The following is a 27,879-nucleotide window of genomic DNA, read 5'->3' on the forward strand; positions in this document are numbered from 1 at the left end:
ACGGAGCAGCAGCGGTGCGGTGAGTGAGGAGGTGACAGACTGAGCGGAGCAGCAGTGAGGAGCGGACCGAACCGGAGAACACGTACTACCTTCAAGATGAGCCCGTCAGCTGCGATACCTGTCACAACGTTCAGCCGCACGGGTCGTTCCAGCTCCGCCTCAGACCAGCACTGATACTTCTCGGCTGTTCTGTGGCTGTGTGCCTTCTGTCAGCGGGCTGTGTAGTGTCGTACCTGTGTGTCAAACTTTCGCCTGCTGAACAAACCTTCACCTGAAACCGCGCCATGATCCCCGAATGTCCACGCGCCGGGGAGGCGAGGAGCCGCGCCCGCCTCCAGCACAGCCCGGCGGCCGCCGAGCCGAGCCCGAGCCCGCGCCCCGGACAGGGGCGCCCCAGCGCCGTCAGCGGCTTGTTGTCCGAGATCAAGACCGCCGTGAGCCGGGAGCCGTTCACCGACCACTACACCATCATCCCCGGGAGAGAGCTCGGGAGGTAAGAGGGGCCGGGTCGGTCCGTGAAATGTTCTGACTGTTTACTTCTCTTTTCAACAGTTTTGTCCATGTTACAGAGTGTGTGCCGTAATAAAGTTACATGTTATAAAGTTACATGTTATAAAGTATGGGATTACATGTGTGCCATAATCTGTGTGTGTGTGTGTCTGTGTCTGTCTGTGAGTAGGTCTGTTTGTGTTTGTGTGTCTGTGAGTCGGTCTTTCTGTCTGTCTGTCCACTCGTCATCACTATGTTTACTGCGGTTGTTCACTACAAGAGGACAACATGTCCTCTGTAATGTCTTTAAATGAACAGCTGATGCTGGCAGACCTCTTGTCTGTTACAAGTTTCTCCTCTGAAGTCGTCAGGATACTTAAAAACAGCTCCTGCCTGTCAGAGGTGACTGTACTGATCCAAACACACCGTCAGACTGTATTACCTGCACCTCTTCTATCAGCTCATTATGGGATTGGTATTTTTTTCTAAAAGTGTCAGTGTGACTAAATACAACTTGGACTCCATAACAGAATGTGAACAAAGTCAGCCCGCCGTCATCAGATCCAAAAAACACATTAGTGGATTTATCTGAGGTAAATCCATTCTTTGATGCCGGGGATCGGACTGTGAGCCGCTAATGCTCCACAGGATTTCTTGCGAGGTTAATTATTTGGAGGGAAGGCCCTCAGAACGTTCCCCCCGTTGGCTGAACTGATCTGGGACGGAGCCTCTCGCAGAAAGTCACAAGGCCAATCCCTTTTTGATTACAGTATGCTGTTACCGTGACTGATCAGCCTCGGCGACCGCGGCCACACCGTGAGCTCTGACAGATCTGTGTGTGAGCCACTACAACCCTCCGGACCACAGCCAAACACACCCCTGCTATACAGCTGTGTGTGTGTGTGTGTGTGTGTGTGTGTGTGTGTGTGTGTGTGTGTGTGTGTGTGTGTGGCTTTGCGTCGCATGACCTGACATTGTGACTGAGATTAGTCGCCACAGAGCTACATGAAAGGCCACATTAATCTACAGCATTGTGTTCCGCAGATCAGCTGACACCGAACTGTACTTCAGGCTCCGGCGTCTTGTCTTAACGTATTGTTTGAATGAAAGCATGCTTACGGCTGTACATGTGGTTATATAACTCACTTGTTTGAAGTTTTAAAGCTGCGTGTAATGAAGGCCGGCCCTGACGTGACCTCTCAGCTGTGTTGGTGGTGTGGGTGCCTGTTGGAGAAGTGACATCGCGCGCTGAGCTCGAAAATGTTTTTGCTTCCATGAGTTAAATCAGTAATCATATTTAAGAATTATAATACTGTGTGTTCACCCTCCTGTCTCTTTAAAGCCCCCTCCTGACACGTCCACTCTGCTCTGATTGGTCAGCCCACACAGGCCTGAGCCAGCACCACTCCCCATGCGTGCATCTACTTTATAGACCTGGATACGTTGGATACCGCTCAGCCTCGCTTCCAGCTTCTCCCAGTGGACACTCGCCACGTTGCGGCTAAAAAAATTCCCGCGTGACCCAAAAAGCGTTTCCACCGTAGAGCTCCGTTTTAAAAGACGACCTGTAGAAGTGTTGACGGGATAGAACCGAACAAGAACTGCAAACAAGCTCGGTTACGAATCTTTCATATTCATAAAGAGCTGCTGTGGCACATGTTCAGAGTGCTGCAGAAACAGGAAGTCAAGCCAGAGGCTAGAAACCGCCTTTGTGTGTGTGCCAGGGCGAGCAATTATCATGCGACCGAACAGACGCCATCTTTGCCTTTAGTATCTGGGTCCGTTGTAAATCTGGGTCGCTGTGTCTCTGGTCAGTTCCGCGTCTGTTTTTAGCCTCCGGTTAGCAGAGGAACCACCACAGGAACAGCTTCTGATACAAAAACCTTCATCACTGCTCGTGTCAGAGAAGGAACAGGATGCGTCACTTCCCTGCAGGACACCGAGGCTACAGCCCTGTACGCTGTTAGCCAGCTAACTGCTGGGTGCTAGTCAGAGTTACACGATGCTAACGCCTGATTCAACAGGTGTGCGTGTAATGCACAGTAAACCAACCTGGCAGAACTTGCAGCTCCCCAGTTTGACGTCAGTGCCGCAGACAGCTGGTGTGGATGGTCCAGTGACTGGCCCACACAAACCTGACTGGATGTCCTATTTCACAGTTTGGGGGTTGGCAGGCACCCCAGACTCCAGACCGTGTGAGCACGAGCGCTGAAATTTGTTTTTCTTAATAAATGTGGGTCTGCCTTGCTTTCATATGAGCTCAGGCTTTGGTGATGCGCTCAACTGCAGACTCAAAGCTGGCAGATTGCTGGCTCCAGCTGCTGGAGCCTTCAAAACAGTCTGGACCCAAGTCAAAACCAGACCAGTTTAGGATCTGGTCCGCTTCAGTCAGTGTGCCGCTGGCTGCGGTCCTCAGCAGGGACATTGTCCTGGCCGTTAATCGGAGTAATAACAGATGAAGGGGACGACATTCTCTGGCCGTACAACTTGTGTTTATTCCCCGGTGACTCTTGGCCACTGCGCCCAGTTGATCCCTCTGAACTCAGCTGTTGAGGAATTCCATTCATGAGGCTTTTTTTTTTTTTTTTTCAGATTAAAGCCTCGGCCTTAAACTTGGCTCAGTCTGCTCAGGGTGTTGTCAGGTTTTACCTGGACAAACATCATCAAACGCACCAAAAGAGATTTAGTCCCTGCTGGAACGAAAACATCACTTATTTCCTCATGTACGACTCAGCCGTAAGTGAAATTGTTGTTTTTCTTCGTTGCGGTGTCTCGGATTGTGGTATTAACAGCCGTGTAGACGGGCCTGAAACTGAAGCAGGACCGTGAAACAAGCCTGCAGAACATTCTGTCTATAGCACAATGATCTGGCACTGTGTGTGTTGATAAAGTGTGATGTGCACGGTGAGCAGTTTATGTGGACAGATGCTGCCCAGCTCACGTCTCTCTGCCCGGCCGCCCTCCCATCAGTGCTGCTCGGTGGAGAACCCTCCTGTATGCAGACTGAACGGCTTCTGACAGGACAGGAGCATGTTCACGGTCCCAACAAGCCCTCGGTATTGTACATACACGACACACCTCCTACCATCGGTGAAGACATTTTCACCCTTCATTCTTACTGTAAAAGAAGCCATCGAGAGAAAGAGAGACAGACTGAGTGGCGGGACCGGGTCTGTGAGGACGTGAAAGACCAGAAGTTGGTTGTACGTCTTCGCAAATTGTTCGTTTAATTGACAGAACAGCTTGACAGACATATCATTTTATATGAGACACTAAAAACAATTGATGATCAGACTTTATTCCTGTTGTTAAATGACACTAGCTCATGTCAAAACCTTCTTGGTAGAGCATGTTCGTAGAAAATGATTTGACCCATATTCTTGTGGCCTTCTACTTGACTCGGTGACATGTAGCAGACATTGCTAGCATACCACACTTAAATCAGGGGATAGAGGTGACTCGGGTAGGTTGAGTTAAGTTGAGCACATATTTCGGTAAAACGCAGGGGGGTCAAAAGTTACACAAGTTACAGTGTGTATTGTTGTAAACTCTATAAAACTGCGTTGGAGCGTTAAAAGGACCGCTGTCAACTGGCTGCTGTCCACATTTGGGGGCTGAGGGAGGATGAGGATGGGGGAGTTAAGGTAATACCCTCTGTTAGGTCCTCTGCGGTGGGAGTCCCAGATGGCCGGCGGCCAAGCTCCTTTAGCGGCTACGACAATGGGGAAGCTGTCATTGAATTCCATATGGTTAAGACCCAAAGCTTTTTCCACGAGGGGTCTTAGTGACAGAAATGGCCACTCTCTTATTAGCCCATATGGTCCTGGGCAGAGCTCTTAAGTGACTGCAGGGGGTGTCTCACTGAGCCCATCACGGCTGTGTTACAGTGAAGTGGAGGCTGAAATCGCTGATTGCTGACAGTCATTATTTTGGGTTTTGATGAATTCCGCTTTAGATGAAAATAGTAACCGGTACGTTGAGATTAGCTCTTTTCACGTAGGTGATCATGGGCTTGAACCGCGTAGTGTGTCTGTTAAGTACTGTCTGCAGTGATGTATCCACACTAACTCTAGTTCAACCTACAGTCCCTGAGGTGTGACCGTCCCTGGGGGAGGGACTCGGTGTCACCAGCTGATGGGTTTTTGTCCCTACAGAACTGCGTCTCAGTCATCCCGCCCGTGTGTTTGTGGCTTCAAGCCAATCTTGTTGTGCACATGGGGAATTTGTTGATGTCAGTGGGAGTGTTTGGCCCAGGGCCAGTGAAAATCTCTATTTCATTAAATGCATCCAGGGCTGCCTGGCAGCTTGTCACAGAGGACAGCCATGAAACTGTAAACAGCCTCCGCAGCCTGCACGAGCAGAGCCAGCGATCCAGACCCGGTTTTATAAAGCTGATGCACTGAAATACAGAAAGATGATGCGTTTTAACTGGTGGAAACACATTTCTAGTGCATGGGATACTTTTTTTTTGTTTTATCTCTCCACACTGTGCTCTGGTTTGTGCTTTTATCTGCCTATTTGATCATAGCCATAACAGACATAATCTACACCCCTCTTTTGTTCGATGGAGACGTTTTTTTTTACATTCAGCTTGAAAAAATGCCTTAAGTGTCAGTCAGTCAGGAATACTCACAGTCCAAGGTTCATTTGATTGTCATTCAGAGTGTTGAACTGAAGCTCGGAGTGTTAAGTTTCCAATCAGCTTCACAGTCAGATTGTGTTGAATGCTGAGCTGAGGTCAATAAACAGCATCCTGACGTAGCTGTTCTTATTCTCCGGGTGTGTGAAAACTGAGCGAAGAGCAGTGGACGGGCATCCTCTGTTGATCTACTGGTGTTGAAAGCATACTGGTGAGGGTCCAGGCTGGCAGGGGTGTTATCTGTCGGTTGTCAGTTTCCCAAAGCACTTGATCAGTTTGGGTTAGAGCCACAGGGCGGTGGTCATTAAGACAGGACACAGCAGACTTTACAGGAACAGGAAGGATGATGGCTGTCTTCAGGCAGAAGTGGTCGGTTCCTGTGGAGGCAAATATCAAAGGAATCTGCACGGTGCACAGAAAGTTCAGCTGCTCGACTCTTTAATATGCAAGGAGGCGATGGAACTGGTAGACAGACATTTCAGTGTCGTCTCAGCAGCCAAGGCACAGGGTTAGATTGTCCATCAGTGATGAATTCATTTCAATTTTTGGGGAAATATCTCTGCAGGTCAGATATTTTACTCTTTTAATCTCGCTAAATAAAAGAATAGTTTGTGCGTTGCGACTCCTTTCAATGCACAGCTCTTCTCTTGGTAATCACCTGCACTTTGTCCGGGCCATATTGAACCTCTGGACAGCTGGTGCAACCTGCTGCAGCTGCCCATCAGATGCATTGTGTTCGCACCTCTTCAGTGCATTAAAGCACACCGAACACTGCGAGGCTCTCTGCTGCAGCAACTCTAGCTCCATTAGACTACTTCTTTACAGCAGTTGTAACCATGCCATCACCTCTGGCTCAGTTTGTGTTTTTGCGCACACACACACACACATGTAAACACACGCGCACAAAAGCCAACTCTGTCAGGGTGTAGTCTGTGAATGAGGCTGCTGGCTTTGGAAATGCGCTGACGCTGCTTTAGAAAAGGCTGTGGTGGCCCAGTATGGTTTCCAAAGAGCGGGCCCGGACCATCTCTCTGCTGCTCCCAGGCAGGACCACACCCACGCCGAAACACACTGCTTCACCGCCTCCAGCGGGAGAGTGCGTCCTTAATGTTAATGTGTCCTGTTAACGATGGGATGCTGCAGTTTATTGGTATACTTCTACACTCTAATGCTTCTATTACTCAGTCTTTACAAGCTAAGACATTCCTGAAGTTTAGTAGTTCCAAATCTGGTTTGAAATTAGTGACGTTTGGAAAGACTTCACACGACAACATGCACTGTATTATCGAATCGGTAGCGCACCACAATCCCTGAGTTTAGAGCAGCAGTAAGCCACAATAGCCCCATTCACACCGCCCGTTCAGTGCGGGAATCATGCGCCGATTCTCCACATCGCCGTCTGTGTGAAAGTTACAGATGTGAATGGGGGGGGACAGCTCCGCTCCAGCTCTGATCCTCCAGTGGAGGTAGTATCAGAGCCGCAGCAGAGGCCAGACGGAAAAGCAGGCACCGTGGAACAGGAGTGTGTCGGTCTGCTGGTGTTCACAGTCTGACAGCTAAACAGATCCTTCACTCCTCAAATAAAAGAAAAATGTCCCACGCTTCAACCCACAAAGCAACGTTACAAGTAACGGGGTAACCGGTCGTGTCTTTGGCAACTTTACAGGCGGAAGTTTATTTTTAAACTGGTCAGCATCGTCGGGTCTGCCCCAACATCCGTTTACCATCCAAGTTTGAATGAATGAAGGATTGACAGAATGAAAAGGAAATGCCACAGCCACTCAGTAGACAGAGAGGCCTCTGTGAGAGTCGGATGCGAGGAAGGCGTCATTGTAACATAAACGGCCTCCTTCAAAGCATCCAGTGAAAGGAGATCTGAAGCTGCAGTGGGCCTTCATGAATTCTCCAAAGTTTAGAGTTTGTTAAAAAAAAAAAAACCGAGTCAATGATACTAATGTCTGCCCCGTCGGCAGAATGAAATGTTGGCCGTTAAAGTTTCTACAAACCACTGTTGCATTCCAATGTGTATGTGCTTTCATGCTGGGAGGGTGGGGGTGGGGGTGGTGATGGAGTTACAGGTGAGAGGCCAAGCCAGTGACCACAGTTCGAGACTGCGCTTCAAAATTGCGAGGGTGACCCGCTCTACCTCCTGAGCCACAGCCACACCGTAAATATTCAACAAGTTGCAATTTTTCATGATTTTTATGGATAACATATTTTATTTAAATTTTCTCAATTATTGAGTGATAAAGATGGAGTTTCGCCAGTAAATTGACGAATAACAAGCCTCTGCCAGGGTATCCCATCTCATCAGAAAAACATTTATTTAAGGAACAGTTTCACAAAAAATGTCGATGGAAAGTCGAGCGATAGTTGTCGTCCACAAAACGTTTCTGGAGCTTCACAGCACAACAGTCCACGGAGACCCGTTTTAAAATGTAAACAACAAACGAGCTGAAATAAAATGGCTCGACACAGCTCGTCTGGTGTAATACAACTCTGAAGCTCTGACATGAAAAATGTATGTGAAGGAACATTAAGCTAATGCACCCGCTTCAGACGAGGTGCCCGCTAACACTGGATTACAGCAGACGAGCTGTATGGAACCATCCAAGGTTTGGTTGTTTTAAAATCCCCGGCTACTTCGGTAGTTTTGCTGTGCAGCTCCGGACATGTTTTGTGGTCTACGAAACATCACCTGACTTTCAATCAGCATGGGGGGGGAGGAGATGATGACTGGATTTTCATTTCTAGATGAACTTATCCTTTAATGCAGGACCGCGTTGCTCAGGGCTGGATCAGCCCCATGACTCTCACATGAGGCCAGCTGTGGATGAGGCAGCCCAGCGTGGTGCATTCAGGCCCGGAGCTGCTCCTCGCGCTCTGTACCCTGATACAGGTTCTTTATTGCTGCCACACAATCTTCTTCATTGTGTTTTTTATCTCACAGCTTCTGCTCTTGCTCTCAGCTATAATCTCATTTAGAAAAGGAATGAATTACTCATCCCAGAAATCTGCTTTGCCCTTGTTGTGCAAGGCCGGCTCGTCTAAGTTTGGATCGTGTTTTAACCGCCCCTGTAGCAGCGGACAGGGAATATAATACTGCTCTTTGTGAAAGTCTGAGAAACCTTGAACTTTTTGTTGGTGTGTGTTTTTAATCCAGTCACTCTGAACTCTTAATGTGTCCCGCTGTGTTTCATGGCTTCCTGTGTTCTCTCAATAACGCCAAACCTAAATCAGTCAGTGGGCAATAGTAAAGGAAATTTTAGCAGATTTTCTCTTAAAGCTGCACTCTTCACGTCTGTTGTGGCGAGTAGCTAGGAAGTTGTAACTTTTAATTTATGCTGCTAGCACGTCATTAATACCTCAAATTTGATTTATCTCCAAGATAAGAAAAAGATGGCAAGACCATGCTCTGTCCGCTCCTTATACTACTGATGCTAGACAATGTTTCCCTCAGAATCAGACTTTGATTGTGGTGGTGGCTGTCCAACTGGCGTGCCATAGAGCATGCGCACTCGAGACTTCCGCCGACCGAGTCAGCTAACTTCCGATTTAGCGCCGAAAAACTTGGATGGGTATAAAGTGTAATCTGGCAGCTCCTCTAGACTCTCCATTTTATTGGACCGAATTGCCTAAAGTGGCTTCGAGGCCTGGCGCTCTTTGTGGGGGCTTAATCGCGACAATGAGGCCAGCCGTGTTCTTTGCACTATTTTGCAAATAGTGCTCCTCCTCTTCTTCGTTGGTTTTACTGGCGGACTAAAAACAACACTGCCATCCACTGTATTGGAGTGTACAACATCATGCGTGAGTGAGAACGGGACGCGCAGCTCCAAAAATAGAAAAAAATATGCGGCAGCCAATGTTGATGCTGTGGATGACCACCACAGATAAATTAAATGTGTGGGAAACACTGCTAGAGGAAATGGATCATGGATCATATGGATCATGATACTGATCCATAAGTCTGACCCTTTCCAGATATATAACGTGATTGGACACCCTGCTGGTCGATATGTCAAATCAACTCCGGATAACAACGGATTTTAAACTTAAAGAGGCCACATTCACCATGCTGGATCCTGAAGTCGTGTAGCCAGCTAATGTGTTTGAAACATGTCAGTTCCATCGGGCTCATACACTTGCTCTGTATCACCACGAGAGCATCACTACCTTGAAAATGTTATTTCATTCTGATTTAGGGGTTGTGAGAACTTTTGCAGAACTTTGCAGGCAAACACTGAACTTTCATCTTAAAACATTAATTTTTTGCATGTGAGATGTTGTAATCCAACTGAAATCACATCCAGCCGCCCCTTTCTCTCCTCAAAAATTTGATTTTTGTTCTTAAAAAGAAGAAGGAAATAGATCAGTGAGCATAAAAAAAGTTAAATTGCTCTTTCAGGTCTCAGCTGTCTGGAGGGGTGTGTCGTTGTGTGTGTTTGTGTGATTGACAGATCAGAGCGCCGATGTCACACAGAGACACAGCAAACACACTCTTGTGGCCCACGTGTCATGCCAGTCAGTGTTGGACCGACACCAGCGCTGAAACAGACCCAGGTGACATTAGCAGGGATGGTTGCTGCTGTTTGATGTGCTGCAGCAGTTTGTCTCCTGCTGGTTATCCGCACGCAGCCTGCCACTGTTCTCTGAGCTCCTCAGGAAGAAGTCTGCCGTTGTCGTCAGTGACGTGTTTATCACATGAGGATGTGTCATCTCTGTCCTTCCTGGTGTTCTTTTGGATCATTTTTCACAGCATCGCGATGAACAAATTCAGCAATCTTTTAGAATGTGAGACTCGAGCTCTTTCCTCTCCTAAGTGGTGAATAAACTCTGTAAAGCTTACAACCAGTGTTTTATCATATATCATTATTTTCTTTTGAGAGGTGTTGAGACATTACACAGTTATTTGTGTTATTTTAAGTTACAATGAGCCTCAAAGGAATGAGAAGAGAAGGGGCTGAACAAATGTTTTAGATTCATTTCACAAGATATTCTGTCCGACAGACATTAACTTTTAAAAAATGGTAGAAATATGCCTATTTTTAATAGAACTGATACTGTACGATAAGTTCACACACAGTTTACCTTGAAACCAGTGAAACCACTGCAGCCCTAGTTTAGACCGTATGCAGCAGCGAGCCTGAATGGACAGCAAACAGTCCAGTCTTAATGGAACAATGGCTTTGTGCCCCGCAGACCTCCAGCTGGCCAACTGTCGGCTAATGCACATTAAAGTCTGACTGTTCAACATTTGTTGGCACTTAACTCTACATGTCTTTGGTGGCTCATAGCCGAGAAAACATCCATAATTGACTGATCAAGATTCTTCTCTCTTAAACCTGCTCTATTTACGTCTGTTGTAAGGAGGTTAGACCGGACATAGTACATCTCTGCTCTTCAAACTTTTGAAACTGTAAAGAAGACATTTTTAGTCTTTATATCCCATCTACCTTTATATCAAGTCACCCAATGAGACTCAGCGTATTGAAAAGAAGCAGGCCGAGCAGCTTTGGCGCGTCGCTGTGAGTGAGTCTTGGCTATGGACCGGTCAGGTTCAGCCAGGGTGCTGCTGCTGATTATTGGAGCATGGACTGCCAACAGTAGCCAGAGGGAGGGCGCGATGTGGGCTTGTCATCTCCATCACCAGCTGCATGTCAGAGGATTTCCCCTGGGCAGCACGCACATGTGTGCAGAACGGCGCTGCGGTCCTCACATGGGAGCGCCTTCCAGCCTGGAATAGAACTGGGTCAGGCCAAACGCCTGCGATAGAGGGAGAGGGCAACACTGCCAACAAACATCCAAAGCCGCGGCCACCAAATGTTTGACTGCTCCAAAACCCGGCACTAACGCCAGTACCGTACTGTGTCTCACACTGATCCAGAGCCAAACTGACCTGGACGGCCAACTGAGGGGGCACAAAACACAATGATCAGATGATCAGACAGGGTGTAGACCAACAGCAGGTTAACGAAGCTTCTTCAGCTCATAACCAAGAAGAAATGTAAAAAGCGTCTCTGTTGTAAACATTTATTACAGCTTACAGAAAACCCTAATGGTTCAACTTCCATCTTCCATTGCAATCCTCAGCACTTGACGCGTTACTCTGTGATTTGTTCACCAGGGCTCCAGGGTGCTACATGCATCCAAAAACCTGTCATGTGCAAATGAACTTTTTCGTCACTTGCAGGAAATGTAGCCTTTTTTTTCCTTTTTTAATATAATGTGGCCTTTTATTTTAGAGGTCGTCACAATTTCTTTTTGTGCATGCTGTTTCATTACAATCATTATCAGCTGGTGCACCAGTGCAACAAATGTAAACAGTTAAGCCCGGATTTGATTAATGATTTTCTGTAATTTCAGTCTGGATCAGTTTGTCGATTCCTAATGATTAAAGTCAAGGTTCATTTGTCAATTTGTCATTCTACAACACGGTGTTGTAGTCAGTTTGAGCTTCACAAGAAAAACTGTTTTTTATGGTGGAGAGGATGAGTTGAGGAGTGAAGCTGCTGTGTAGTCTGGTGGCACAGCAGCAGATACTTCTGTATCTGTTGTCAGACGGCAGCAGGCTGAACAGACTGTGGCTGGGTGGGTGTTGTCTTTTAGTATCTCTTTTTCTCTGTTCAGACATCGCACTTCGCCAATGTCACTGATGCTCTGTAGATGAACCAGTGATGACAGATCTCGGGTGTCTCTATGAGAAGAAACGGCATGTTATTTTGTCGACATTAGGTGCGATTAAATTGATCGATGCTGTTCGCTGTGGTACATGTTTGCATGCTACATCCTTACCCAGACATGGCCTCTGTGTGTACAGTACTCATGTGTTTCTCGTCTTGCAGGGGGAAGTTTGCTGTGGTCAGGAAGTGTGTAGAGAAATGCTCGGGCCAAGAGTACGCTGCAAAGTTCATGAGGAAGAGACGGAAAGGCCAAGACTGCCGGACGGAGATCATCCATGAAATCGCAGTCCTCGAGTTGGCTACAGCCAGCCGGCGGGTGGTCAACCTCCACCAGGTCTACGAGATGGCCTCTGAGATGGTGCTGGTCCTGGAGTTGTGAGTGTCCAACCTGCACAGCACACCAAAACACTCACACAAGCCCTAAATATGAACACCTGCCAACATTTAAACTTTGTCTGGTAAACTGTAATTGTACGCTCCTATACAGCTATTGAGGTATTCACATGAACAGTCTTTAATAACAAGCATATCAAGAGAACAGTGAGTGGAGTACCGACTACAGAGGAGACGATGGGTTTTTCCGTTTGGTTCGCAGCTGTCCGTTTTGTTGCCGAGTTGCAGTTAAGTGTTATATTTTTATATTGTCCAGGGCGGTTCTTTAGAACATGGGCCTTAAGTGTTTGTTTGACTACTTTTAGATTTGGTTTGCCCTTGACTAAACATAGAAAACCCACAGGACATGAGCACAGTGATGTTCTCAGAGGAGAAGTGTGAGCGGGGATGTTTTAAGTCCTGCAGAGCTCCAGGCCACACTTTAATGCTCCAGCAAACACCAGCTATTCCCACAATGTGCCTCACTTGTGTCCTTTTGTACACACATACACAAGCACAAACACACACACACACACACACACATATATATACACACACAGTGTTGTAGAATGTGTGGACAGGGGTTTCCTGTGATTCTGACAAGAGGGATGTCAGACTGACAGCAGTTTGACAGCAGTTAAATCCATCAGCTATAGTGAATAATGACCAAGTGGGGCACAGCTCAATGTGACCCAGTGTCACAAACACACACACACACACACACACACACACGTATGGTGTTGACTACAGTAGCTGCACCAGTTGTCGATGATCTCATCTCTCTGGTCATGCCTGGACCATGCTTGACCTGATTCCCATAGTGTGTGTGTGTGTGTGTGTGTGTGTGTGTGTGTGTGTGTGTGTGTGTGTGTGTGTGTGTGTGTGTGTGTGTGTGTGCATCAGTCTATGGTACGCCCGGCTGAGAGACTGTCTCTTTCACTTCCTCTCTGCCTTCACATGCCATATCGGATTTTGCCTGCATCCCTCACCATAGTGACAGACAGACACACACACACACACACACAGATGAGTTGATATTGACACGTTCTGAGTCAGCTGTCGTCTGTGGTTACTGTGTCCTACAAGGTTGTTAACATTGCCTCCTTGTGCTGGACACCCTTCACTTCTGCTCTGTCGGTTGGATGGAACAAACAACTTTTCTCTATTTTCTGACATTTTATAAAGAAAAGAAACTCATCCGTGTATTGAAAAAAATGATTACCAGATTGATTTAAAAATCATTTTCGACTGTAACCGCGCTCTGTGTTTAAATGTGTTATTGATCACATTCAGATCCATCTCCACCCTTCCACTGCATTCACACCACCACACCGCTGTTGTTCGAATCATCCGCCCCCTCAAGTGGTTGCCAGTTTGTCGTAGCTTATGTTGCCAACACAAGTTAGCTGAAGTTAATGCAACACTAGCTAACTAACATTAGGATGTTACTGCTAGGCACATACTGTAGAACTGAATCTTTTTTTACCTTTTTTTCACACAAACTGACAACTAGTAAGACTGTTGATGCTGGAGAGCCACAGACACCACCTGACACCAGCGGAGTTATTGTATTGGCTGACAAACATTGTTAGAAGCTGGAACCAACTCTCGGAACTCAAAAGATAAATTTTGGACCAGACAAATATTTTGAATTATTAATTCACAATCATTATGATTATCAGATTTGAAGGGACACGATGTAGTTTTGGAAAAGAAATTCAACCTCTGGAAAGTAATATTTACAATATGTATAAGGTAATGACAGTCAGAAATGTATTTATTTGAAATGATTATTAGAATTTTTTCCATGAGTGAATAAACAAGATGTTCTCAAAGGAAAATAAGTTCCCAGAAGACTGTTTGAAGTGAGAAAGTGCCTAGGCTGTTCAGTTGAAGGGTACTTTACTGCCTTTGAGGTACTGCAGGTCCACAAGGGGGTTCCACAAGGCTCATTCCTGGGCCCTTTATTGATGACCTTGTAAATACATTTGCCTTGGACAGCACATTGCAAATTCCTAATTAATTTTTTTTTATGCTGGTCACACAGTCATTTACTGCTTCTTGGGCGTACCTTCAGCTGGCAATTGATACGAGTACAAGAACAACTTTGTCTGCCACATATAAACAAAGTATGAACAACGTAAACAAATTTGGCTAAGTGGACACCTTATTACTGTTATTGTATTATTTATACTGGAGAAGAAGCCATGTGCAAAAGGTGGAAAATCAGAGTTGCAGCAAATTCCCAGACACTTGGTGTTGCAGCTGAGTAGGAAATTTCATCCACTGACCCAGAATCAGAAGCCGTTCTCCACAGTTTGTGTTTGTAGCGGGATGTAAACTTTGAACTGATGACCACAGTCACTTTAGGTTGTCGGTCTAAATAGCTCCTCCCCCGTCACAGCACTATTAACTTTTCCAAGTAACATCAACCTTCAACGGTCAGCTGTGTGAGTCCTCACGGTGTCTGCTTGCAGTGAGACTTGAGGGGATAGCAGAGGCTGCGGTGTTGTAGGATTGTAGAGTTTTACAGGATTATGTGCTGTCAGGAGCACATGCCATACAATGCAATCTGTCCTGTTAAGGAGATCCCATAAATGCTCCTTTTAAATGCTCCAGTCAGCCCAATCCTCCCCCACCTCGGTCCATAATCCCAATCCCAGCCATTGTTCATAGAAGGGCTAATCCCTGAATTAACTGCTGCCCTGAACCAGGGAAGTGCTCCTTGTCAGGGACACACACAATCGACAGGCTCTTACTCTCGTGCACACATACACACATGTGCACAGAACAAGCCATAGTAACACAGGAAGATGACAAAGTTTTGCTGGTGTGAAAAATCCATTTGAAAATTCCTGGAAGTTTGAAAAAGTTCCAGAAGTGACTTAAAGTGATGGTCACTGTTATCAGGCAGTAAAACAACAAACAGTACATTTGTTTCCAAATTCACAGAGGAGGTGTGGCAGAGGGCTCCACCGAGAATTTATTTCTCTCATCATGTTCTCCTTCTTTCAATTTCTGATCAGATAGATACAAATTTAAAATGTGACACAGCTGCCTCTCTTTGCCTGTAGTCACTAGGTCGTCTCACTCTGCCGCCCACTGATACTGTTGACCACTGTACCTTGATTGGACGTCTTAAAGCCATTGGGTTTTCGTGAACAGGCAGTTGGAGGGTACTGCCTTTGAGGTACTGCAGGTCCACAATGGAGTTCCACAAGGCTCAGTCCTGGGCCCTTTATTAATTACCTTGTAAATGAATTGCCTTAGACAGAACATTCCTAATTCCTAACTTAATATTTCATTTTTACGCTGATGATACAATCATTTTATGCTTTTCACCTACTCCTATAAAAGCTTTTGCATACCTTAAGCATGCATTTGATAAGAGTACAAGAACAACTTTGTCGAATGCGGCTCATTCTAAATGCAGATTAAACAAAACGCATGTTCTGTAGCGCTTCAAAAACAACAAGATCAGCACGTTCAAATACCTTGGGATGTTAATCGATGTCCATCTGCCTTTTTTAAGTCACACGTCTTTATTAAACTACAGTTAGGATTTTACTAAAGAAGCAAGTCTTGCTTTTCTTTTTGTGTGAAACAGAAATTGCAGAGTCTGCCTTTTTGCCTGTAATTGATTATGGAGATGGGTATATGAAGGCCTCTGCTCATTGGTAAAGAAAGCCTTCAGGTTTTCAGCACCTGTTACAGACCCGTTACAGAGATATGCGGTCTCAGGGACTAACCTGGTTGAATAAAGGCCAAATAAAAACATAAGAAGAATAAGAACGTCCTGTCATTTCTCACCTGATCTTGCAGAAATAGTGTCTTTCATTGCCTTCACACTTCTGCCAGACCAACTGACTCACTTAGTGTTTAATGCGTTAACTCGAACGGGGATAAAATGATTTAATCGTGCAGCTGAATTCACTCTTAAGTTGCCCTGAATGTCATCAAACACGCTCACATACTGTAAATGACAGTGTGTACAGTCATCAGTCTGTGTTAGTGTGTGTGTGCGTTGTTTGAGATGGAAGATATAGTCAGTTCGGGTCTGTGATACGACGATGATGACATGACTTATACGGCCGAGAGTGTCACATGTAGGCGCCTCCTGTGTGAGTGTAAGAGCTGGTGGCTGCAGCGATCAGTCCTTTCTAACCCCCTCTTTATTTTTTTTCATAGCGGAGGGAAATAGAGCAGAATGCTTCCATTCTTCTTGGGGAGTGGATGTTGACAACACTCTCCTTTTTTGTTCACCCCTCTCCATCTTTTATTCAGCCGACAGCTGACAGATATTTCGGGCAGTGGGGCAAGTGGCGATGACGGAGGATTGTGGGATAAATGGAAGGGGGGGGGGGGGGCAGATATTCTACGAATGAGGGTCAGCCTCACATAGAAAGCTATTCATGCGCTGATGGGGTGGGGGGGGTGGGGGGGGGGTGGGGGGGGGGGGTGGGGGTGGGGGGGGGGGGGGGGTGGGGGGTATTGGAGTGGAAGGGAGGCAAAGGGGCCAAAGTTTTATTTGATGCTGGAGGGGAGAGAAAGAGAGAGAAACAGATAAGGAGGGAGGGAGGAGGCGAGAACCGTGTAAATGAGAGGGTGATGGAGAGAACTGTTAAAGAGAGAGAGAGAGAGAGAGGAGGCCGTCCACACAGAATGAATGAGAGCGACACACACAGCTCCATGGCCTCATTGCTGGCTGAGCTCCAGCCCAGAGTTCATTATGTCAGTTGAGCCGCACGAGCGCACGTGACCAGCCAAAAGCATGGCCGCTCGCCCGGAGAGAGAGAGAGTCATACAGCAAAACAAACACGGGATTGACTGGATGCTCTATATGGACGTGTTACATCCAGGCTGACTGACTGTAGCCGCACAGATTCTGTTATTGACTCCCGTCCTCATTTATTCTGTGCGCGGGTTTAAAGGAACAGTTCGCCCAAAAAGTAAAATCCAGTCATCATCTCCTCCCTCCATGCTGATGAAAGAATATCTGGAGCTTCACAGTAAAACAGCGTTGTAGTGTTCTCCTTAACAACTGAAGTAGCTGGATTTGTAAAAATGATAATAATGATAAAAAATTAAAATATAATAATAATAGTAATAATGATGATGATGATAATGATGATAATGAATAGATAAAATAAAATGGCTCCATACATCTCACCGGTGTCTCTGGAAGCCCTGAGATCACAAACAGACTTTTAAAGGTGTTATTTTAAACCCTCAACGTGCCGTCAAGGGCTAGCACCCACTTCAGACGAGGTGACTGCTAACGCTGCTAGCTCAACAGCTACGGTGAAGATATCAACTTTAAAAACGACAGATCAGTTTGGGATCTCAGGGCTTCTGCAGCCTTGGATTACAGCAGACGAGCTGTATGAAGACGTCTGGCGTTTCTTTGCTTGTTCTTCGGTTTTTAAAACAAGTCCCCAGTTCCTTCAGTTGTTTAGGAGAACGCTGCAACGCTGTTTTACTGTGAAGCTCCAGAAACGTTTTGTGGACTATGAAACTTCTCCTGACTTTCCATCAGCATAGGGGGAGGAGATGATGACTGAGTTTAACTTGTTGGTTGAACTGTTCCTTTAAGTTTTTTCGGGCCGTCAGATCTTTGCTTGGGTTTAGGTGGGTGCATTAACCTGTAAGATAGGCGATCAGACAGCTAATGTTAATGATCTTGTCATCAGTTTTTTTCCCAGTGTATTTGACACACTCTGAGCTGCACTTCATGATGGAAGGGGCTTCTGTTTAAATGTGAGGGGCCGAGAACTTCATTATTGATTAAAGTCAGTTCAGTCTTTTTGTAATAACCATAAAGTACAATACAGACTAAAATGTAAATATAGGATGTTTAATAAAATGCGCACATTGCATATTTCTAAATGAATAAAGTTGAGAAAAGGTCTTCAGTATTGAACCCTGGTTCGTTCCTGTGTCTCTGGGCGACATGAGTCTCAGAGATCATGTGTGTGGGGGTTTTTTGTCATTCGGGGCACACGGCTCATTTTTGCCCCGGAGCCCCATAGCAGGTTCATTTGACCCTAAACGTATTAAATGGTGATGTCAGATTTCAGGCATTTTGGGAGAAAGCGGGGTTCATTACCAAACTGTACGGTTCTGTGTCTCTGCAGCAAACGGAGCCCCCCAGCGTGTGGGAAAGTCCAGTTTGCTGGACATGAATACATGATGAGGGCAGGATGGAGGGCTGACCTCGCTCTGACTTTACCGTCCCCCTCTCTCTGTCACGCACATGCGTCTCTTTGTCTCTGCTGCCCCCGCGGAGAGGCTCTCCTCCTCTCGCCTGTCTCCGCCGCTGCGTCTCTTCAGCCTTCGCCACGATGGAAGAAGCCTCAGTTCTCGCACACTGGGCCCCCTCGGTGTGTGTCGTATGTGTGGGTGTTAATGGAGTGTAAACTGGAGCAGGTCAGATATGAAGCTGGTTATTTAGGTCAGCTGACTTTCATGTTTTGATCTGTTTAGTTTATTTTTTTTTTTTTTTTCCCCCCATTGTGACAGGCGGCTGATCAAAGCTGAATTGATCCGTTCCCACAGCGCTGATTTCGTTATTGACATTAGCAACTCGCCAATCAAACTCTTGACTGCTCTCTGGCCTCGTGGACCACCTACAGACTGCCGGGCTGCTTCTGTTATGGACGGTATCAATGGAAAACGTTTTCCACTGCTGAAGTATGGATGACGTAGTGAGGCCTTTTAGTCACTTCGTTCTACGCGTAAACTCAACAGATTCAACTGGAACGTGGATTCTGTTTATTCCTGGCAGCCTGTTGTTACTACGAAAGCTCTGTTTCTTTAGCTCTCCTCCTCTGCTTTAAATGTCATGTCGTCACATGAGCATCAGTGCATTAAATCTCGCGGTGTAAAAAAACGTTTCTCCTAGAACTTCTGTTCAAAAACGTGTGCTGGAGCTCCTGCTGGAGGATCTGTGGCTGGGAGAATTTGATCACTGAAATCACACTTAATTAAAAGTTTAAAATAAAAAAATGTTGTTATTTAGATGGTAGTCACATTGCCTCATTGGTCTTTACAATCTGTACAGTTGAGTGACATCCTCCGTCCTTAGACCCTCGACTCGAGTGAGGAAAAACTTCACATATTCTCCAAGCGGTGCCCGAGCCACCCGACCTCCTCTCCACCAGGGTGACCTGGAAGAGGGCAGGCCACACGAGATAAATGGCAGTAAATCAGAAAACTATCGAAGTGAAGAGGCGTCACATTTGACAGAAATACAGATATGAGGAGATGGTAAAAACAGAGGAGAGCAGTGAACCAGAGGAGCCCAGGGCGGGACGATCTAGATTGGTCAACACGTGAGTGTGTTGTTGTGTATCGAAGCATCGAAAGGCGAGCGAGTGCAGTCGGAGTGTTTTAATTGTTTTCCCGTTTGTCAGACTGGATTATTTTCTGTCTGATCCTCTGAAGAATGAATGTTCATACCAACGGTTTAATGCACGTGTAGGACGGAGCCATGACTGCAGGTGTGTGTGTGTGTGTGTGTGTGTGTGTAATGGTGTCACGGGTCAGAAACCAATCACTGCTCACAAACAGGCCCTCAGCTGACCTAATTATATATCATAGTTCTCTTCTTGTGCTCTCTGGTTTCAGGCACTTTCTGGTTACAGCAGCAGGGTCTACGCAACAACAGCTCTGACTTACTTAACGGCTGACTCAATCTTCAGCTAAACTCAATGAAAGGTTCAACAGTGATGCTGTTTTTAAATCTTTGAAATAACCTGATTTAACGATCTGCACTGATTGATGTCTCCTTCTTCACGTGATCACATTTAACTCCCGTTCACCCGGGAGCAGTGTAGCTGCCAGTGTGACTGCCGCCTCTGTCTGACTGTGGACGGATCAGATACAAAAGACGCATTCACACAAAGAGAATAAAGAAAAATTACAACTTGGGTTTGTTTTTTGGGAAATTGTTTCAATCAGTCATAAACACTCTCACTTAAGTGTCATTGAACACCTGGGAACACTGAACAGTGTGTTCCAGGCTGAGATGGTGTTGATCACAGAGCATAGAGCACATTTGAGGGATGCAACACAATACTGAGACATTTATATTATCACCTACTGGCTTAGAATGAAATGATAGCCAGTTATACAAAGCCAAATTGCATACACAGTCCCGTACAGTAGGAGGCAGTGTGCACATTTAAGGGTGGTTTACAGTCCACCAATCGAGAGCAGCATGTTCATACTGTTCATACTGTTGAGTGGGTCTCCTCTGGGTACCCGGGTCTCCCCCACCATCAGAACATGCACACTAGCTAAATTTTCCGGTCAGTGCCCTTGACCAAGGCAGTTGGTCCCCGGGCGCACACACGCCGCCCACTGCCTGGCAAAATGAGTACCAGTTTCACCATGTTGTATGTTGTATGATACGTGATCTAGTCTTCCATTCTCCTTCCCAGTTAGCATCGCCCTGGTTCCCTCCACAAAAACCCTATGTGATGTTATTAACTGAATTTTGATTATTGAAGCAAGTAATCTGTCGCAAGCACCCGTTTATGATCGGTACACGTTTTGTTCAGCGAGGTAATCTTCCCAGGTGAACGCCACTCAATGATATTTGAAGGGCGAATGAAATCAGCAGAAGTAAAAAGCTAATGTCAGGCTAAAAACTTTCACAGCATTTAACAGCAACCTCTGTAGTCTCATCCAGCCACTTCAGAACGTGAACATCTCTGGCGCTTGTGTCCGCCACGGAGCTCATTTCAGATATCTAACCAAAAAAAAAGAACAACAAGGACAGACACTCGTGATGTCAGACCGCTGCAGCTGGCAGAGACACACACATCATCACTGCTACGTGCTGCTTTACACAACAACTCAGAGTGAGTTATCCTTCAGGGAAAGTTAGACTCCACCGAACTGAGCACCTCCTGTGCTGCATCAGGTCAAAGCTCCGCACTGTTTTCCACTGTTTTTATTCTCTTTTGGCAGGTTAAAGGCCTTCTTCTTTCACCTTCAAAAACCAAAACACACCCGCCCGCCCCCTCCGCTTCCTCCGTCTCTCCACCTTCCTCTGAGATAAAGCCTACTTCAGCAGCACCCTGAGGGGACGCCTTGTCTATTCCTGACTGCCCTCGCTTTTTCTCTCCAATCATGCGCCCGGTCTAATTGAGTTTATCCATCGGAGTTTATGTCCGGGCAGGGGAAATGAAAAGGCGCTTTAAAAAGGAGGGCAGTAGTGTGAGTCTCTCTGTCGGTTCAGATGTATTTTGTTTTAATATATTTAGTTTGTTCTATAAGCACAAGACTGTTTGTGACAGGAGAGCCGGAGAGGAAGTGATCAACAGTGCCAGCGGCCTCGTTCAACTCCAGCTCATAATTAGTTTGCTATATCTGGAGGTGTTCCACTATTTTTTGCTGCCTCCTCCAGCAAGTCTTAACACTCGCACACACACTCAAACACTCAAACACATTTATAGTTTGGGGCTCGTGGGATTGTCCATAAAAAGCCTGACGTAGGACGAGTCTCATGATGATTTTGGTGAGCCTGTGGATGGAGCGGGAACGCAGACTGTAGTTTGGGTTTCCCGCTGTGCTACTGTTTCCTCCCACAGTCCAAACACACACTGCGAGTGGCAGATTTATGTGTTCATCTGTGTCTGCGCGAGACAGGCGACCCGCAGCACGTGGCCCTTCTCGGTGCATGCTGGGAAAGGCGGCAGCTGACCGAATTGTCATTTTTGGGGGTGAACAAATCGGAGGAAATGAACACACATCTGCAGAGCGACTGATCTACAATGTTTTTACACAACGATGTTCGCATTGTAGACTGATGTCCTCCGTCTCTTTCTGTGTGTGTGTGTGTGTGTGTGCGCGTGCAGTGCGGCTGGAGGTGAGATCTTCAACCAGTGTGTGTCCGATCGGGAGGACGAGGCCTTCAGCGAGGGGGATGTAAAGAGGCTGATGAGGCAGATCCTGGAGGGAGTCTCCTTCCTGCACCAGAACAACGTGGTCCACCTTGACCTGAAGGTCAGTGGACACACACACACACACACACACACACACACCCTCTGTTACTTTATCTTGCCTTTACTGTGTAGCCCATCCATCTCCTCTCAGTGGAGAGGACACTAACATTTGCTGCGATGTCCCGTCAGCCTCAGAACATCCTGCTGACCAGCTGCTCTCCTCTGGGGGACATCAAGATCGTGGACTTTGGTCTGTCCAGGATGGTCAGCAGCCACCGGGAGCTCAGAGAGATTATGGGAACTCCAGAATACGTCGGTGAGTCGGTGCTTTTCACCACCTGACGCTCAGATTTTTTATTCATATTTATTCTGAATAAAAAGTAACAACACTGTGTTCATTTTTCAGCTCCGGAGATTTTAAACTATGAGCCCATCAGCACGGCGACAGACATGTGGTAAGAGCACTCCTCTGATTGCGTCATTGTGTTAGACCGGATTCTTCACCTCTCTCTTCACAGGCACATATTGGAGGTCTCTGGCTTTGATTTGTCAGGTCTGAGAGCCTACAGCCATGCTGCAGCCCTGTGAGGCAGACAGCAGTACTTTGAGCTAAATGCTAATATGAGCATGCTAACTCTTCATGCTCACGTGGTAATGCTACGCAGGTATAGTGTTTGCTATGTGCTCTATCGTAGTTTGATGACGTCATTACGATTCATTCTTCAGGGACCATTTTCGTCTCTCTTTATGGCCGCTCATTCTGTAGTTATTAAAATATTTCAAACTACGAATCGAAACCGTAGTGTGTAGCATCCATCCTGCAATCCATCATTTAGTTTAGATATGTAGGTCTGGACCAACTGAATGACCCCCCAACCACAGAGCCGTGTGACGAGCATGGCTGCACCATTAGAGAATGAGAGCGATGCAGTGATCACACAAACCTTTGTGTGACCTTCAGCATTTGTGTGTGTTCCAGGAGCATCGGCGTCTTGGCCTACGTGATGCTGACAGGGATCTCTCCGTTCCTGGGCGAGGACAAGCAGGAGACGTTTCTCAACATCTCCCAGCTCAACGTGAGCTACAGCGAGGAGGAGCTGCAGCAGCTGGACCCGGCCGCCCTGTGCTTCATCCAGACGCTGCTCCGCAAACAGCCACAGTCAGTCCCACAGGACACACACACACACACACACACACCTACCTGCTACTCTGTTCCACTGTTCAGAGAAGCAGCAGGCACACACCGACCATTTTTCATCTTGCCAACACAAATTGTTTCGATCAAATTTAAAAACACATCTTGGTTGGAATGCCATTTTTTCTATCATATTAATATAAATGAGTAACAACATTCTCTGTTTCTCTTGCATTGTGTCATTTCACTTTGTTGTTGAATGGTGGTATAGTTTTACACATTCGCAGCTACCTGGGCGGTCGATTAGACATCTGACAAACCAGAGGTCGTCAGAGCTGCAGATAGAATCGTGACTTTAGGATCATGAAATCATCAGACAGATAAACAAATATATACCAGCTTAAAGAGAGCAGCTGTTTTTATACCGGTCAAACAGACCAAATGAACTGCTGTATAAGAGTGGAAGCTTCTGAAATGTTTCCAGTGGACGCTGAAACCACCACAGAGCCGTGACTGAACCGGAGCCAAGAGTCTACACTTTCCCTGTATCCCTCATGACAGAAGCCTCTATTAAGTCTGTCTAATAAAATCAAAAATCTGCCTCGTGTTTACTTTGAAATTTGCCTCTTTTGCTTTTACAGAAATAAGTTAAATAGTGAGACATTTTTCAAGAGTTTTTCTTTTCCTTGCACTCCTTAAATCCTCACCTAATAAGAGGGCCACGACCCTCTGTGGTATGTGGGTGACGCCTAGTGGGCACTGATGTTGGGAGGATTATATCAGTGTTGAATTTCACAGATGCCGAGGTCATCCTGCATGCCTTAGTGTGTGCTCACATTGGATTACCTCAATGTCAAGTTAGACTGAGAGCTCCAATTTCTTTCCTGGCAAATATTGTAATTTTTCAGAGAGAGTTCAGAGAAACTTTATAAAGTTTGTGAAACGGCTATGACAAATTCTAAATCACTGTTTACACTGATTTCAGAATTTACACTCAATCTATGAAAAAAGGCGACATTTTATTGATGTCACATTTGATATATACACTAAATGGTAACCAATATAGGCTATGTGTGGGAGACTGTCCCCAGACTCCCTTAGAAAAATGCTCAATTAAGTCAATTGTTGTTTTAGGAGAAACGTTATAAACTCTGTGAAACGCTGTCTCTGACAAATTCTTAATTATTTGGGCCTTCTAGTAAATTCAGCAAATGTTCTATGTGGACTTCTGTCTTTGTGTCAAAAACATTGTGTCGGTTTGTCCCAGTAATAGACGGGTTTATTTGCAGACAGAGCAGGAAGTGACATTTAATGACAAGTGGTCAGCGCATGATGTTAACGTCAGCTGTATTTGGTGTGTGCGTGTGTGTGTGTGTGTGCAGGGATCGGGCCACAGCGGAGCAGTGTCTCCAACACCCCTGGCTTCAGGCCTCAGAGCCTCAGGAAACCCAGACGGCGGAGGAAATCCTCCCGGTGGAGGACCAGGAGGCATCCAGCTCCAGCAGCAGCTCCACCAGCAGCCCCGAGCCTCCCGGCAGCACGACCGCGGCTGAGGAGGAGGAAGAGGAGGAGGGGGAAGGCCCGGTGACGGAGGAGCTGATAGTCATGGCCGCCTACACCCTGGGGCAGTGCCGCCAGTCCTCCACCTCGGAGAAGGAGGCGCTGGCTGCCGAGCAGAAGGCCATCTCCAAGCGCTTCAAGTTTGAGGAGCCTTTCAGCGCCCTGCAGGAGGTCCCAGGAGAGTTCATCTACTGACCACGCCCACCTGGACCAGTTAGTGTTGTCATGGTAACAAACATAGACCTTCTGATTATCCTGTATGTGTATAATCAGACGCTGTTTCACAGTCAATCTGATATTATTTAAGCAGTTGGGTTTTAAGTGCTTTGTTTTTTTTTCAGGTACCCACTTACATTTTCTCCCATAATGCACCACTTTGGTTGACACCCACCCAGCCCAGCTCCTTTAGCAGTTACAGCAGGTTCATGTCTCTTGTATTTCATTTGGTTTGCTGGTGTATTTTTCTCGACCCTCCGCCAAACGTAGACACTGCCATCTCTCCTGACCATCCAGGAGAGTTCCGAAGCTAAACGCAAGTATTTTTCTGAATGAAATCTACATTTCGTGAATTGACACATTGTGTGCGATGTAAATATATAAATAAACTGAACATAAAAAGTTCAAAACATTGATCCAGATTTTACTTTTGACCTCGAAAGCAGCACTTGGCTGAATCTCACCACAGCTTTCGATCACCTCACACAAGCTCCCTCAGTTCTCATGGTGGAAACAAAATGTCCAGGGGGACGTCCTCCAAAAAGGTTTGTTAAATTTGAACTGCGGTTCCATGTCAGCTGGCCTGTAGTTTAGCACGTCGAAAAAACCTCCAAAAGCTCCCAAAATGGACCCCCCAAAAATCTAATTTGTGTCTTATTGTTTGACACATGAATTATTATCATTATTATTACTATTATTATTAAGGGACTCTGTGACATCAAGTTTCCACCAGAGACAAACTGAGAGGGCCTGTTACATAATTAAGCCCTGTCAGCCAATCAGAATAAAGGATTGGGATGCAGCATGATCATCACAAGTGTCCAGCCACAGGCACCAGCTGATCCGCGCACCGGTGACTGAAAGTGCACAGCTCTCTGCGGGATGTAAAGTTAGTGTATATATAACGCGTAGTGACACAGTTCCAGTCATCATACATGTGCATGTGTTCTGATGACTGAGGGGTTGATTTTGCGGCTGGGACTGCTTTGTCGCACAGTAACTCACCTCCCTTACTTCCTTGGTGACTTTTTTGGAATTCCGAAGCCAAATCTTTGTTCTTTTTCTTTGAGTCCATTTCCTCGTCCGTGCCGCTCTCCTGCGAACACAACCAGCTCCCTGTTTGTACATCGTCCTCTTTTGTATTTGGTGCCATGCTTGGAGAGAAATATTTGATAATCATAGCTCTTGCCATTTTTTAAAACATTTTCACTTCTGTTTATTATTGCCGACAACTCGGCGGAGTTTCTGATTCTGTGTAAATAACGCAAAAGATCTGTGTTGTTTTCGAGAGGTATATTCAACAGTTCTGTGTGACATCCTCCTCTGACATCGCTGACTGAACCTCTCTCCACTGAACCACACTCCCGCGGGGTCCGTACTGTAAATGTGTGTTTTATGAAACAATAAGCTGTTAACTGTGGGAACAGATTTGTACATGAATGTCTTATGCTGTAAATAAATATTTCAAAAGTGAGTGGAGAAGACTCATCATTTGTGATCGGAGACAAACAAACACACAGCTTCCTTATACAAGAATCCCAGCAGTGACTCAAAACCTCCCCCAAAAAACCAAAATAAAGAGGAATGAAGAAAACCATGGTCAACCCTACCCCATGATATTGTCCATGATGGATCTGTCTGGTTTAATCATTCGTCTGGTCCGAGAGACAGACTTCACCAAGTTGAAATGTGTTTTTAAAACAAATGCACCCACCAGCCGCTGCAGACACAGGCTGCGGTGCTCATCAACGCAAAGAGAAGAATGTTCCTACCGCTGCTTTAAACTGGACGCACATTTTCAGACTGTCATTTAAAAGACATGTTTTTTCCATCCAGAACACTTCTATAACACTTCTTATAGGTACATATTTGTACCTATAAGAAAAAAGGTACAGCAGCAGGAGACGGGCTGAGAGGTAAGAAAATGAACTCAAATTCTGTGAACACCGGACCAACACCAATTACTGCATCCACTGGAAAAAGGTCAGAGGTCATCGACCAGTGGACTACCTGACACCTGAAGCAGAGACAGGTTACCATTTCCACCCATACACAACCGCCAAACAGGCAACTGCATCTGCTGAAATAGACCACGAGACACGACTGAAAAGTCCTGAACTTTATCCAGTTCTATTATCATGGTAACCAGTTCAACCATAAGATATTGTTGTGCTCTTTTCTGTGTGTTGTTGTTGTGTGATGTCATTCTGCTCACATGTAAGGACATGCCTTCACACATGCAACTCCGCTGACATGTTGCAAAACTGCAGCACTACATCCACTGACCACCAGATGGCACCAACGGTATTCATATGGAGGGCCATCATGTGGAGGACGTCATCACGCATCTTCCATAAACTGATTTCACAATTCAAATACGGCGATGCTTTTGGCAGTTTAACACATGTAAAGTCTGTTTTGGAGAATGCCGGTTATACAATAAGAGAATAAAGTAAGCGGGGCGAAGTTATAAGTCAGATGTCGATTCCAGACTACTCCAGGACATCAATGACAGGAAGGGAATTCATGTCAACAGCATACTGTAAATACATGTGTCTTTGAAGGAATCCGTTTCCTCTGTTCTGCCTGACCTTCTTCTATTGTTGTTTTTACTGGATTTGGTTAATTTAGCAGCGCTCTGTGTTTGGAAGGCGTAGGGTTAGGGTTGTTTGTGGCAAAGAAAATGTTAGTCACAAGGTTTTTTTTTTCTAAGAAGGATCATTAGCTTTGTTGTTTACGTGTTTACTTGCCAATGTTCCAGAAATATTGTCTTACGACATGTCAACCTCCAATCCGGCGGCCGCATATTCCACCCCTCATGTCAGAAACGTCTGCTTA

General features: G+C 46.0%; 1 protein-coding gene across 2 annotated transcripts; it reads left to right on the plus strand.

Moving 5' to 3' along the window:
- On the plus strand, positions 1-26,515 carry stk17a (serine/threonine kinase 17a). 2 transcript variants are annotated; one of them, XM_030399047.1, is made up of 8 exons: positions 1-493; positions 11,971-12,183; positions 22,044-22,191; positions 22,320-22,446; positions 22,537-22,585; positions 23,110-23,289; positions 24,648-25,053; positions 25,167-26,515. In XM_030399047.1, exons 1-7 carry the CDS (start codon positions 285-287, stop codon positions 25,018-25,020), a joined length of 1,299 nt encoding a protein of 432 aa, XP_030254907.1. In that variant the 5' UTR covers positions 1-284; the 3' UTR covers positions 25,021-25,053; positions 25,167-26,515. The 2 variants fall into 2 exon arrangements, with proteins under 2 accessions (XP_030254907.1, XP_030254906.1); XM_030399046.1 differs by having other exon boundaries at positions 24,648-26,515.
- The last annotated feature ends 1,364 nt before the right edge of the window (positions 26,516-27,879 follow it).

This window comes from Sparus aurata, chromosome 19 (assembly GCF_900880675.1).
Source record: "Sparus aurata chromosome 19, fSpaAur1.1, whole genome shotgun sequence".
NCBI lineage: Eukaryota > Metazoa > Chordata > Actinopteri > Spariformes > Sparidae > Sparus > Sparus aurata.

Bases quoted from the DNA above. Each gene is read 5' to 3' on its own strand.
- stk17a (XM_030399046.1), top strand. From the start codon at position 285: ATGATCCCCGAATGTCCACGCGCCGGGGAGGCGAGGAGCCGCGCCCGC. The intron at 494-11,970 runs GTAAGAGGGGCC...CTCGTCTTGCAG, and splicing joins CCCGGGAGAGAGCTCGGGAG to GGGGAAGTTTGCTGTGGTCA. The intron at 22,586-23,109 runs GTAAGAGCACTC...TGTGTGTTCCAG, and splicing joins AGCACGGCGACAGACATGTG to GAGCATCGGCGTCTTGGCCT.